This window comes from Petromyzon marinus, chromosome 16 (assembly GCF_048934315.1).
Source record: "Petromyzon marinus isolate PM22_M1 ecotype Great Lakes invasive population chromosome 16, UKy_Petmar_22M1.pri1.0, whole genome shotgun sequence".
In the NCBI taxonomy this organism is placed as follows: Eukaryota; Metazoa; Chordata; class Hyperoartia; order Petromyzontiformes; family Petromyzontidae; genus Petromyzon; species Petromyzon marinus.
Genome location: NC_133682.1, coordinates 911,743 through 926,055, shown reverse-complemented (window position 1 = coordinate 926,055; position 14,313 = coordinate 911,743). Strand labels below are relative to the sequence as shown.

The window sequence follows — 14,313 nt, the reverse complement described above, 5'->3', positions numbered from 1 at the left end:
GCCACCCGGCTGGGATAGTTGACTGATGATCATGCTGCTGCTGATGATGCTGCTGCTGCTGCTGATGATGATGCTGCTGCTGATGATGCTGCTGCTGATGATGATGATGCTGCTGCTGATGAAGCAGCTGATGATGCTGCTGCTGCTGATGATGCTGCTGCTGATGAAGCAGCTGATGATGCTGCTGCTGATGATGATGCTGTTGCTGATGATGCTGCTGCTGATGATGATGGTGCTGCTGCTGCGGATGAAGCTGCTGATGATGCTGCTGCTGATGGTGTTGATGATGCTGCTGATGCTGCTGATGATGCTGCTGATGATGCTGCTGATGCTGCTGCTGATGATGCTGATGCTGCTGATGATGCTGCTGCTGATGATGATGGTGCTGCTGCTGCGGATGAAGCTGCTGATGATGCTGCTGCTGATGATGCTGCTGCTGCTGATGCTGCTGATGATGCTGCTGATGATGCTGCTGATGCTGCTGATGATGCTGCTGATGATGATGCTGCTGATGATGCTGCTGAAGCTGCTGCTGATGATGCTGCTGCTGATGATGCTGATGATGATGATGCTGCTGATGATGTATTCTACTTCCGCCGAGAGGTCATAAGCATCGGCAGTCTGATCATTGTCCCCTGACCCCCGCCACTGGCTTCGGGAGGCACAGAGCCCAGCGAGGGATGGAGGGCTGCAGAGTGCAGTGGTAACACTCCTCCCTCACAGCACGGAGAGCCTGGGTTCGATCCCTGACTCGGGCGGCTTTATATGTCGCGTTTGCAGGTTCTCCCCCTGTTCTGCAGAGTGTGTGTGGAGGTTGTGGGGAGAGGTGGTGTAGTCCTTAGCGCGTTGCCCTGCGAACCTGGTGACCAGAGTTCGATTCCCGCTCACAACCAACACCAGTGACGATTATCTGAACCAGTCCCAGGCCTCCCCTAGTTCGACTCAGCCTCACATGAGTATCTGGTGCGATGTGTAAAAAACATGACCACTAGGGAGACAAAGGCGGCCGGGCGTGGTGTTGACCACCCACCATATTGTGTGCCGTTCTGGCCTTCATAGGGGCCCCCTAACAGCACTTGCCCCAACAGTCAGTCAAAGGCTATACGGGACATATTTGTCTTTGTGTGCGAGTGCGTCTTTAGCAGCCAGCCGATACCTTGTATTGTTCCTCCAGGACAATGCCCTTGAGTTGTGGTTTATTTTAAGTGCGAACAATAATTCGTTTGTGTTAGACTGCCCCCCCCCGCCCAGAACCCCCCTCGCCCCGACCCCTTAAAAATGCCCTCCCCCCAACCATCGGCGAGCTCAAGAGAGAGGTGACAGTGTTGGTGGCTTGTAATGTAGCAGGGGAAGGGCAGGGCAGTCTTATAACCAGGGAAATGGCACATAAGTCTCAGTATCAAGGAAAGGGCAGTCTTAGTACCAGGGAAAGGGCAGTCTTAGTACCAGGGAAAGGGCAGTCTTAGTACCAGGGAAAGGGCAGTCTTAGTACCAGGGAAAGGGCAGTCTTAGTACCAGGGAAAGGGCGGTCTTAGTACCAAGGAAAGGGCAGGGCAGTTTCCGCTCGGCGAGAACAAGGGAGGGCATTGTGCGCGCGCCCGTGAGTCACGTGTCCCGCGCTCTCAGGTGCGTCCTGGCCTAGGGGGCAGGGTTGCGAGTGGGGTGGGGGAGGGGGATTCGGCGGGGGGGGGGGCAGTTGGGAGGTGGAGGGGGGAGGGGTGGAGGAGGAGATGAGTGGGGGATTAAATTCGCGGGACGGGAGCGCGAGTGGGGGATGGAGTGTTTATTTCTGCACTTCCTAATTTCCAAGCCTTTTGACGATTCTGGTGGGGGGGTGACGCAGTGGTTAGGGCACTGTGCTATGAAGCTGGCGACCTGAGTGCGATTCCCAGCCATGGTCAACATCAGGAGCGGGCGAGCGAGCGAGCGATGTCGGAGCTGGTGCTGGGCAGCCCCTTCCTCCTTCCCAAGCCCACCCTGTAGCCAGCACTCACCGGCACGGGAGGGCTTCATCCAGCAGTGGATTTATTACTAAATTAATTACCTATTCTATCCAATCTCCACACGCACCAGCGATTCGATTCATCTAGCAGTGGATTGAGAATAGGCCACGTGTCCACGTGACTCGGCCCATCATCCCCACGGAATGGGTAACATTGGTATCGCTTTGTGGGGAAGACAATTGTCATATTTCTTATGGCTGAACTTGCCCCCGCCATAATAATGTGGAGTTCCCACCACTGGCTTGTGGCTGTAAACCGGATGTGAATACAAATGCCTCAATACTCATTTGATGTAGGAAATCACGTTGACATCACGAGCACCGCCATCGTCACCAATAACACCACTACCATCTTTATCATCTTCACCATCATCACCGCCACCATCATCACCAACAACAACCGCCATTCGCCACTAAGTGGCGGTGACGTCACCACGACGCTTGTGCCAGGCCATGTGCACCTTGAGGCCACGTGAAGTGTCGAAGGCCCGCTGGCAGGAGGTCACAGGGCAGACCCAAGTGCCATGGGTCGACTGACTAAGATGACTGAGATGACTGGCTGATGCACCACCTGTGCCCCCTACCGTGCCAACCTGCTGTGCTTTAGCCACCCGGCGCTCCGCTCGTTGTTGTGAGCGTCGCTCCTCCGCCCTCCGTTGTTGTTGGAGGGCGACTGCCTCCAACTGCCCAGTAGCGTCCTTCACGAGCCTCCTCCACAGAGGCCGATCTTGACACCGCTGGTACCAGTCATCGGCAAGTCCACTCAGCTACACGTCCTCCTGTACCACATCACTCCATCTCTTCTCTAGCCCGTGCCGCGCCCATTAAGCCCCTTCGATCTGGCCGAACAAAAGCTGTTTCGGCATGCGGTGGCTGGGCATGCGGGCTACATGACCCATCATCACCACCAACGTCAACACCAGCAACATCACCACCCATACCATTGTTCTCACCACCAGTAGCACCACTAACACCATCAACACCACCACCATCAACACCACCACCATCTTCACCACCACCCTATAGGTGTTTAGTTTGCTGTCCATCCCCCGCACCTCCGATTAGCGCGGTTGGTTCCGCACGGTGCAAAATAAGTTCAACATGCATACAACATGCATACAACATGCATGCCACATACAGCCGGCGCACCATCTCCACGACTAACGCCGCCGCGTGTGCCCCGTCTCTCCGCGTGGCAGGGCTACATGCGGCCGCTGAAGCAGGCGGAGAACGCGGGGCTGTGCGACCCTGCGCTGGTGGACGACATGTTCTACCAGGTGCCCGAGATCCTGGGCCACCACGAACGCTTCCTGGCGCGCGTCACCGCCTGCGTCGAGTCGTGGCACGAGCGCCAGACCGTGGGGGACCTCCTCGTCGAGTCGGTGCGAGCCCCCCCCCACCCAGACCCACCCTCCCAACCCCCTTCCACAGATCACAGATCCCTAGAGCTGCAACAAACTTACCAGTGAAGGGGGGGCATCTTACACATTTTATTTGGTCGATATAAAAAAATATTGGGGGTCTCAAGGAGGAGGGGGAGGCAATTCTCCCATTGCCCTGCCCCCCCCCCCTCCCCCGTGTGCATTCCCCTTAGACGTGCGTGCACGTGTTGTGTTGGCACAGTGGGGAGCCCAGGTGGTGCATCTGCGAGTTAACCCACAACACCTGGGTCTGTCCCGTGACCCCCTGCCAACAGAGAGCCTGCCTCACTTCACGTGACGACCTCAAAGCACACCTAGCCTGGCACGGGCGCCGTGGTGACGTCATCGCTAATTAGTGGCGGACAGTGGCTGTTGTTGTGTGTGTGTACGTGAGGTTGTACGCACGAGTGTGTGTGTGCGTGTGTGAACAGTGGGAGCGGTGGTGTAGCGCTTAGTGCACTGCGCTACGAACCTGGCGACGCGAGTTCGATTCCCGCTCACGGCTAACATCGGTGACAATTATCTGAACTAGTCCTTGGCCTCCCCTAGGTCGACTCAACCTCAAATAATTACCTTGTACGGTGCGTAAAAACATCAGCACTAGGGAGACAAAGGCGGCCGGGCGTGGTGCTGGCCACCCACCCCCTCGTGTGCCGTTCTGGCCTTCATAGGTGTTCGCCAAGAACACTTGCCCCAACAGTCTGTTAAGGCTATACGGGGGATCTTTGTCATTGTGTGTGAACACGCTGCTGGAGCCGCGGCAGTGTGGCATCACTCCTCGGCGATGCGTGGCATCTGTACCTGGCGTGGTCCACGCCTAGGTCAGCTCGACATGAAATAATGTGTCGGGCGCCATGCGTCAGCAAAGCAGCACCGGCTGAGTGAGATCAGAACGCCCATGCCTGATAATCAAAGAGAATGCGTAAAGCCAAAACAACAGTGGAACCCTGAAACGCCTCCTCCTCCTCCTCACGCCACTGCAGGGAGAGAGGGAGGTGACTCAGGGGTTCCCGAATGGCCGTGCCGAAGGCACGACACTTGGACCGCTCTCCCCTCTCCCTCCCATTCCTCTCTCTCTCTCGCTCTCTCCTTTTCTCTCTCACCTCTCAATACTTCCATTTGCATCCCTCTCATCTCTTACCTCCCACTTCTCCCCCCCCCCAGCCCCACTCCTCTCTCCATTTCCTCTCCTTCTCTCTCCTCCCTCCCACCTTCGCTCTCACTCTCTCCCCCTCCCCTCTTTATTCCCCCCCCCTCTTCCATCCCTTTCACCTCTCCCTCTCTCTCCCATTCCTCTGTCATCTCCCCCTCCCTCTCTCTCTCTCTTCCCTCTCTCTTTCATCTCGCACCGAACCTTTTTATTTCCCTCCATCTCCTTTCTCCTCTCGCGCCGCACTTTGCGTCTCTCGAGTCTGGGAGCGGCGACTCCCCTCGGCGTGACAGAGAGAGGGGGGGGCAGGAGTAGGTGGAGGAGGGGGAAGGAGGAGGGGACGTTAGAGACGGGGATGAGGAGGGGGGAGGAAGAGGGGACGTTAGAGACGGGGATGAGGAGGGGGGAGGAAGAGGGGACGTTAGAGACGGGGATGAGGAGGGGGGAGGAAGAGGGGACGTTAGAGACGGGGATGAGGAGGGGGGAGGAAGAGGGGACGTTAGAGACGGGGATGAGGAGCTGTCGAGGAGGTGTGGAGGAGGAGGAAGAGGCGAAAAGGAGTAGTCGCGTTTGAGCAGGGGGTGAGGAGGAGGAGGGCGACGAGGAGAGAGGAGTTGAAAGAGGATAATGGGGGTTGAGGAGGCGATGATGAGTAGGACGGATAGAGAAGGGGATGATGTGGATGAGGTAGAGGAGAGGGGACGCGGAGTCTGCCGTAGGAGCGAGGGGAGACGGAGGGCACGAGGAGGAGGAGGAGGAGGAGGGGGAGGAGGGCACGAGGGGGAGGAGGGGGGAGGAGGGGGATGGGGGGAGCCCGCTCTGGGTTATTCCTGGCGTCTAAACCTCCCGGCGCCCTCCCCCGCCGTGCCGAGCGGAACGCCAAGTCCCCTCGCTTTGCCCGCCTGGGTCATTGCAGCCTGCGGCATGGGTCACGCTTAGCACTCGCCAACTAAGAGGCTCTGCCGCTTGTGTCGTGACAAAGAGAGGGGCAGTGTGGGGGGGTAGAAGTGGGGGGGCGGGGGGGTCGTTCAGTTCAAGAGAGGGAGCACAGCACGACGAACTCGGCCACCAGAATTCGATTCCGGCTCACGGCCAATTTTAGTGGCGAGTAATTGAACCGGTCCCGGGCTACCTCCTAAGTCAACTCAGCCTTAAATGAGTATTCGTTGCGTTGTGTAAACATCAGCCCTGAGGAGACAAAGGCGGCCGGGCCTGGTACTGGCCACACACCCCCTCGTGTGCCATGCCGCCCTTCATAGGTGCTCGCTAACAGCACTTGCCCCAACAGTTTGGTAAAGACTACACGGGGGACCGTTGTCCTTGTTCAGTCAAATAAGCGACGCGATTGGGTGGGCAGGGAGGGGGGCTGTGATGGGTGGGCAGGGGAGGGGGGCTGTGATGGGTGGGCAGGGAGGGGGGCTGTGATGGGTGGGCAGGCTGTGGGGACTGTGGGGGATAGGGGAGGGGGCCCACGTGTGAACCGTGGGTACCGCATTGACTGCTGCTCTGTTTATCGTTATCGCACGCACTAATTTTAAATCCCTATCAGCGAGGAGGATGAACGGGAGGGAGGCGGGGGTATGGCGGGGTCAGATGTCAGACGCAAGGCGCGTGGTACACGCGGTCAGGGGTTACGAGGCCACGGGTGGTGGGAGAGAGAGAACCTCGGGGGGAGAGAGTGAGGCCCTGGGGGGGGGGGGGGGAGAGACCCTGGAGGGGGAGAAGGAGACCCTGGAGGGGGGGAGAGAGAGCCCCTGAGGGGGGGAGAGAGAGCCCCTGAGGGGGGGAGAGAGAGACCCTGGGGGGGGAGAGACCCCTGGGGGGGGGGAGAGAGACCCTGGGGGGGGAGAGACCCTGGGGGGGGGGGGAGACCCTGAGAGGGGGGGGAGAGAGACCCTGGGGGGGGGAGAGAGACCCCTGGGGGGGGGAGAGAGACCCTGGGGGAGAGAGACCCTGGGGGGGGGGGGAGAGAGACCCTGGGAGGGGGGGAGAGAGACCCTGGGGGGGGTGGGGAGAGACCCTGGGGGGGGGAGAGACCCTGGGGGGGGAGAGAGAGACCCTGGGGGGGGAGAGACCCCTGGGGGGGGGGAGAGAGACCCTGGGGGGGGAGAGACCCCTGGGGGGGGGGAGAGAGACCCTGGGGGGGGGGAGAGACCCCTGGGGGGGGGAGAGAGAGACCCTGGGGGGGGAGACCCCTGGGGGGGGGAGAGACCCCTTGGGGGGGGGGAGAGAGACCCCTTGGGGGGGGGGGGAGAGAGACCCTGGGGGGGGTGGGGAGAGACCCTGGGGGGGGGGGAGAGACCCTGGGGGGGGGAGGAGAGACCCTGGGGGGGGGGGAGAGACCCCTGGGGGGGGGAGAGAGACCCTGGGGGGGTGAGAGGACCCCTGGGGGGGGGAGAGACCCCTGGGGGGGGAGAGAGACCCTGGGGGGGGGAGAGACCCCTGAGGGGGGGGTGAGAGACCCCTGGGGGGGGGGAGAGAGACCCTGGGGGGGGGGAGAGAGACCCTGGGGGGGGGGAGAGACCCTGAGGGGGGGGGGGAGAGAGACCCTGGGGGGGGGAGAGACCCCTGGGGGGGGGGGAGAGAGACCCTGGGGGGGAGAGAGACCCTGGGGGGGGAGAGACCCCTGGGGGGGGGGAGAGAGACCCCTTGGGGGGGGGGAGAGAGACCCTGGGGGGGGGTGGGGAGAGACCCTGGGGGGGGGAGAGACCCTGGGGGGGGAGAGAGAGACCCTGGGGGGGGAGAGACCCCTGGGGGGGGGAAGAGACCCCTTGGGGGGGGGGAGAGAGACCCCTTGGGGGGGGGGAGAGAGACCCTGGGGGGGGTGGGGAGAGACCCTGGGGGGGGGGAGAGACCCTGGGGGGGGGGGAGAGACCCCTGGGGGGGAGAGAGACCCCTGGGGGGGGGGGAGAGACCCTGGGGGGGAGAGAGACCCTGGGGGGGGGGGGGAGAGACCCTGGGGGGAGGGGGGGTGGGAGAGAGACCCTGGGAGTGGGAATCAGTGGTATCTCCCTCCCAGTGGTGTCTCCCTCCCAGTGCTATCATGTCCCTCCCCTTGTAAACTCGTAACTCACCGCGCGCCGCGTGTCTTGGCGCGACTTGCAAGGGGTGCGGAATCGGGTTGCGCCCGTCCGTCTTTGTCTCCCTGCGAGGGCGCGGATCTCGAGCTTGGAGTCGAGGGCCCTGCCAGGACCGCGCCCTGCGGCACGACGAGTTTTCTGTTTTTGTTCCACGAGGCACGAGACGGAGGGGGGCTCCCACAATCTGGAGTGAATTCAAACGAAATGCACTCACATACCGATGGATGTATAAATTAGCAGGTCGATAGATGGATAGGTAGACAATTGGATTGATTAATATACATTTGTATAGATTGACAGATGGCCGGATGAATATAAAGACGTGGATTGATAGACATATGGACGGGTGGTGTGATAGAAAGATGGGCTGATGGATAGATACTGTACAGGGAGAGGGACGGATGGTCGGATGGATGGGTAGATTTCGATGGATAGGAAGGTTGCCGGGTTTGTAGCGCAGTGCGCTAGCCACTGCACCGCCGCTCCCCACGCACACACACACGCACACACACACAATAGCAACAACAACCGCCATTCGCCACTAAATGGCGGTGACGTCACCACGACGCTTGTGCCAGGCCATGTGCACCTTGGGGCCACGTGAAGTGTCGAACGCCCGCTGGCAGGAGGTCACGGGACAGACCCAGGTGCCACATGTCGACTAACTGAGATGACTGAGATGACTGGCTGATGCACCACCTGTGCCCCCTACTGTGCCAACCTGCTGTGCTCTAGTCACCCAGCGCCTTCGCTCGTTCTTGTGAGCGCCGCTCCTCCGCCCTCCGTTGTTGTTGGAGGGCGACTGCCTCCAACTGCCCAGTAGCGTCCTTCACGAGCCTCCTTCACAGAGGCCGATCTTGACACCGCTGATACCAGTCATCGGCAAGTCCACTCAGCTCCACGTCCTCCTGTAACACATCACTCCATCTCTTCTCTAGCCCGTGCCGCGCCCGTTGAGCCCCCTCGATCTGGCCGAACAAAAGCTGTTTAGGCATGCGGTGGCTGGGCATGCGGGCTACATGACCCAACCAACGCAGCCTTGCCTGCTGGGGGAGCTCACCGATGGGACCTTGCCTAGATCTTTCAAGGATTTGTGAGCTCCCAACATAATCCAGTCTGGTTAAACCCAGGATGGATCGTAGGCAGGCCAGCCTAAATGTTTCTAACCGGCGAAGATGTTCCATTAGGGGGTCCACGTTTCGCAAGCGTAGAGAAGGGAGGGAATGACCGTGGCCGAGAAGACCTGAAGCTTAGTGCGGAGCGACAGACCAGGTAGCTTCCACACAGCGTTACGCAACCGATGAAAATATATTGCCGCTCGACTGATTCGGAGTGAGACCTCTGCTGTTAAACTGGAGCCGGCCATAAGCACACTGCCCAGGTATGGGAAACTCTCCACTCTCTCCACAACTGCCCCATCACCGATTGGGAGTTGTGGGGGTGGAGTGTCCGATGGTACAAAATACCCAGGCAGGTGCTTAGTTTTGGTGGGGCTGATGGTAAGGCCCCATCTCTTAGTGGCACGCTCCAGTCTCAGCAGCAGCGTCTCCAACTCCTCCTCTGAATGAGCAGCTATTACCAAATCATCAGCATACATAACGTGGTTGAGCAATAGGGAGCCATCCCTTGACCGCACCCGGGCATCGATCAGCCTCCCATTCTATCTGTACCATATGGAGATTCCCCCGGTACAGCTACTGAAGGCTTCACGAACTACGTGGTCAAAATAGATATTAAATAATATGGGAGCCAGAGGACATCCCTGTCGCACCCCAAGGTGTACAGGGAATGGCTCTGACTCCCGGCCACGTAGTTTTACCAGGGCCCGCTCACCATCATGAAGGTCCTTAATGATCGTGAGCAGAGGGTCAGGGACTCCAAAAGCACGAAGAACAACCCAGAGCCCAGGCCTACTGATGGTATCATAGGCCTTGACCAGGTCAATAAAGCAGAGATGTAGGTCTTGTTGGAATTCCCTACACCTCTGTTGTAGCAGACGGACAGAAAATATGGCATCTGTGCAGGACCGCCCTTTCCTGAAACCGCATTGGGGCTCCGCAAGCCTCTCCTCAGCGTGCCTGGCAAGGCGATGTTGAATAATCCTTGCCAGGACCTTTCCCGGCACACTGAGGAGTGAGATGCCCCTGTAGTTGTTACAGTCTGTGCGGTCCCCCTTTTTAAAGAGGGGGACCACCAGGGCACACGCACACCCACACGCACACACACACATGCGCACCCACACGCACACACACACACTCACACCCACACGCACACACACACACGCACACTCACACCCACACGCACACACACACATGCGCACCGCCCGATGTAAACAGCGGCATTCCGACACGCGACGCAGGGGAGACGCTCGGACACGCGTGACACGGTGTACTCGAGTCGCCCCGCGCTCGCTCCCGCCCCTCTCCATCGCTCCCGCCCCTCACCTCTCTCCCTGTTAACTACCTCGCCTGGGATACACGAGGTCTTGGGTACGAACCCGACCCTGACGCCTGCATATTTCGAGGTTGCATGTTCTCCCCGTGATCGCGTGGATTTTTCTCCGAGAATCAATATCACGCGTTTAGAGTATTTTGGCTGCTGTAAATGTCCACATGCAAAGCGACTTCGTTGAGCGATCATTTGTGGCCAGGTCGGTTCTGACAATTAGCTATATAGTGTGGGCCTTTCCTGGTAACATAAAGAAAATAGTAATGGTCATCTATTTATCTTCTTATCTCACTCTCTCCCTCTATCCATCTTCCTCCATCCCCCTCTCTCATTATCTCTCTCCAACTCCCCCTCCCCCCTCTTCTTATCTCCCTCTCTCCTCATTTCTGCATCTCCCTCTTCATCCCCCTCCATACCTATCTCTCTTCATCTCCCAAATGATCTCCCCGTCCCTCCCTCTCCCTATCTCCACTCTCCGGTCCCTCGGCCCCCCTCTGCGTCCCCGCAGTTCTCCAAGGAGTTGCTGGCCGACTCCTACTCGGCCTACATCGACAACTTCCCGCACGCCCAGGAGGCCGTGAAGGTGGCCAACAAGGCCAGGGCCTCGTTCAGTCGCTTCCTCGAGGTGAGGGGCAGGGGGGAGAGAGAGGGCGAGGGGGGGGGGGGGTAAGAGAGGGGCTGGGGGTGAGAGAGGGGCTGGGGGTGAGAGAGGGGCTGGGGGGGGTAAGAGAGGGGCTGGGGGGTGAGAGAGGGGCTGGGGGGTGAGAGAGGGGCTGGGGGGTGGTGAGGGAGGGGCTGGGGGGGGTGAGAGAGGATGCGAGAAGAGGAGATTCGTTAGGAGAGGTGCAAAGGAAGAGAGATATAGGGAGAGATAGGGGAGGTTAGAGGGATGAAGAGATGGCAGGAGAGGAGAGAGGAGCAAGGGGAGAGAGGTGCAGAAGTGACTGCAAGAGGAGGGGGGAAGAATGGATTGGGAGGAGAGAGGAGATGAGAAGGGGAGATGGTGGAGTACAGAGAATGAGAAGTGTGGAGGAGGGATATGGGCAGGGGTAGGAGAGAGGTACGGGTGGGAGGAGAGGGGATAGACGGCGAGGCCTTAATGGTAAAACATAAAATAAAATAGGCGACGTTTCGAACAATGGCCCTTCGCCAAAGCACAGTCGACCCAACGCCGCTTGGTGAACCCGGCTCGCAGTGCTGCGGCGCCCTCTCGTGGCCACGGTCAGCGCGTGACCGCGGCCTGCACCCAGCACGTGGCTCGCCGTGGACATCGGCACTGGGGAGGCAAAGGCTGCCGGGCACGGTGTTGACCACACCGACGCCTTGTCTGCCCTACCAGCCTTCATAGGTGGCGTTAAGGCTGTATGGATGATCTTTGTGCTTGGTGTTGTGCCCTGCATTGCTGGTGGCGGTAGTGATTGAACACAGCGGGGTGGTGGTGGGTGAGACGACACAGAGTGTCTGGGCGAGAGCGAGTCCTCAACACGGGCGGAGGAGGAATCGACGAGTGGAGTCCAGGGGCAACCGTAGCCGTGGTGGTAGCGATAGAAGAGTGATAAGAGTGAGACTGGAGTGAAATAGTGCCGTAATCATCATCAGTCACGCAGGCTGTTATATATCTGTGTGCGTAGCTTTCATAGGTGCTACTCACGAACAGCACTTGCCCCAACAGTCTGTTAAAGGCTACACGGGGGATCTTTGTCTTGTCTTTGCTCGTACGTAGCACCGCTGATGCCTTGCCCTGTTCCCTTCCCAGCAATGCATGCGGGAGAACCGGGAGAAGCAAGCCCTGGCTGACCTCATGATCAAACCGGTGCAGAGGATCCCACGATACGAGCTCCTCATCAAGGTCTGGGGGGGTTGGCGGGGCGGGGGGGGCAGTGACGTAGCGTGGTTGCCATTGCCTCTAGGTGCTCTGTGCCAGGCCCGTCTAAGTCACGAGTGTGGGTTCATCGTGGCTCCAGGTTGACGAGCTGCAAAGTCCACCTTGGGGATTCCAGTCCACGAAGGATGATGATGATGATGGTGATTGGCTTGTGTTGTTGCTCTGGAGACCGGGAGGTCGATGGTTGATGTTCAGTCGCCGCGTTTCTGCGATTCGTCGTGATCTCTCACTTCACAGAGTGGGCCGCGTGAAGGCTGCTGCCATCTTCCACTCCATGGCGATGATGAGCAGGAAGAGAGGAGGTGGTGGAGTGACGCGTGTGTGTGTGCGTGTGTCTGCGTCCGTGTGTCTGCGTGTTGGCCCTCCATGGCAGGACCTGCTTAAGCACACCCCGGAGGAGCACCCTGACCGGCCGTGCCTCGTGGAGGCCCAGAGAGGCCTCCACGCCCTGGCCAGCCGCATCAACCAGGGCCGCCGGGAGGCCGAGGAGGCCACGCGTCACGCGTGCGCCCTGCAGAGGGTCGAGGCGGCCATCGAGGGCCTCAGTGAGGTGGGGCTTCCCTCCCACACCGGCCACAATTTTCTGAACCAGTCCTGGGCCTCGCCTAGGTCAACTCGCACCTCCAATTAGCACGGTTGGCTACGTACGGTGCGAAAGAAGTTCAACGTACATATGGGAGACAAAGGCGGCCGGGCGTGGTTCTGGACACCCACCCCCTCGTGTGCCGTTCCGTGCTTCACAGTTGCTCGCTAACAGCACTTGCCCCTACAGTCTGTTAAGGCTACACGGGTGGTCATTGCCTTTGTCTTGTCGCTCTGTTGCAGTTGGCTGTCCCGGGGAGGAGGTTCATCCGACAGGAGCTCGTGGTGGAGGTGGTGAGATTCCGCTGATGAGTGAATTTGCACCGATCGTCCACGCGCTGGGCAGCGCAGCACCGAACCAGTCCATCTCTCTGCCGACTGACTTTGTCCATGTCTGAACGAGTATTTGCACATAACAGGATCGTAATGGCCAATCGGGGCTCGCAAACGTGTCGCATGGTCATGAAATACTCTACAACAAGTGGCCCAGCACGGCTGTTCGTCTGTATGTCTGTGCGATTGTCTGTGTGCGCCTGTGTGCGAGAGACCCCGGGTTTAAATCCTGGACGAACGCCCATGGGGAGCGGTAATTGTAGCGGTTAACGCGCAGCGCTACGAACCTGGCCACCCGAGTTCGATTCCCGCTCACGAGCAACACCAGTGGCTATTATCTGAACCAGTCCTGGGCTTTCTGTAGGTCGACTCGGCCTCAAATAAGTACCCGGTGCGATGGGTAAACTTCAGCACTTGGGAAACACCGGCCACACTACTCACTTGTGCGTCGTGACGGGCATCATAGGCACTCGCTAACAGCACTCGTCCCAACAGGCTGTGAAAGGCTTCACGGGGGATCTTTCTCTTTAACTCTGTGACGAGCAGAAGGCCGTGGGGGGCAAGAAGGAGCGATGCCTCTTTCTCTTCTCCGACCTCCTCCTCTGCACGACACTCAAGCGCAAGTCGGGCTCGCTACGTCGCAGCTCCTTCAGCCTGTGAGTGCCTGCACGGGGGGAGAGCGCTCCCAGCGAGCAGTGCACCACCTCGCGCAATAGAGAATTGCTCCTCCGGCCTCTCCCGTGTCGCCTTAAACGAGTACGTGGTGCGGTGTTGACTTCAGGCGCTGGGGAGGCAGAGGCGGCCGGGCGTGAATCCGGCCACACCCAGCCCTTTGCGCGATGCCGACTTTCTTAGGGTGTTCACGAGCAGCACTTGCCCCAATAGACTGTGGAGGCTACATGGGAGATATTTGCCTGTGTGTGTGCAGGACAACTGCTGGCAGCTACATTGACCTGAGCAGTAAGTACAAGCTGCTGTGGCGCTCTCCACTCTACGAACTGGAGGTGGTGAAAGGTGAGATGGAATCACCACCACCACCACCACGGACAAGTCTTCCAACATCACCACTAAATCTCATCCACATTCCACCACTCCTGACTCTACCACCACACTAACTGCCTCTCGCCGCACCGTACGACAACACCACCACCACCAGGGCAGCTACACTGTTAATCACAGTCACCACCATCATAACCATCACCACCACCGTCAAATTAAATCCACCACGCACCACTAATATGTCACATCCACCTTTTGCCACACCAGAAGTCATCATCTCATCAACCACCACTAGGACAGCTGTACCCATCACTACTACCATCACTACCACCACCATCGCAATCACCACTACTATCATAACTACCATCAGCAATACCACCATCAACACCACCACCACGGCTTCACAAACCGTC

General features: G+C 59.2%; 1 protein-coding gene across 1 annotated transcript in view; it reads left to right on the top strand.

The window, feature by feature from the left end:
- Window positions 1–14,313, top strand: part of LOC116943037 (rho guanine nucleotide exchange factor 17-like) — a 59,544-nt gene that overhangs the window by 25,439 nt on the left and 19,792 nt on the right. Inside the window, exons 3-9 of the mRNA XM_076067388.1 lie at window positions 3,202–3,384; window positions 10,610–10,726; window positions 11,858–11,950; window positions 12,360–12,536; window positions 12,812–12,862; window positions 13,448–13,557; window positions 13,830–13,915. Of these exons, the coding sequence (XP_075923503.1) occupies window positions 3,202–3,384; window positions 10,610–10,726; window positions 11,858–11,950; window positions 12,360–12,536; window positions 12,812–12,862; window positions 13,448–13,557; window positions 13,830–13,915 (817 nt within the window). The remainder of the gene's footprint in view (window positions 1–3,201; window positions 3,385–10,609; window positions 10,727–11,857; window positions 11,951–12,359; window positions 12,537–12,811; window positions 12,863–13,447; window positions 13,558–13,829; window positions 13,916–14,313) is intronic.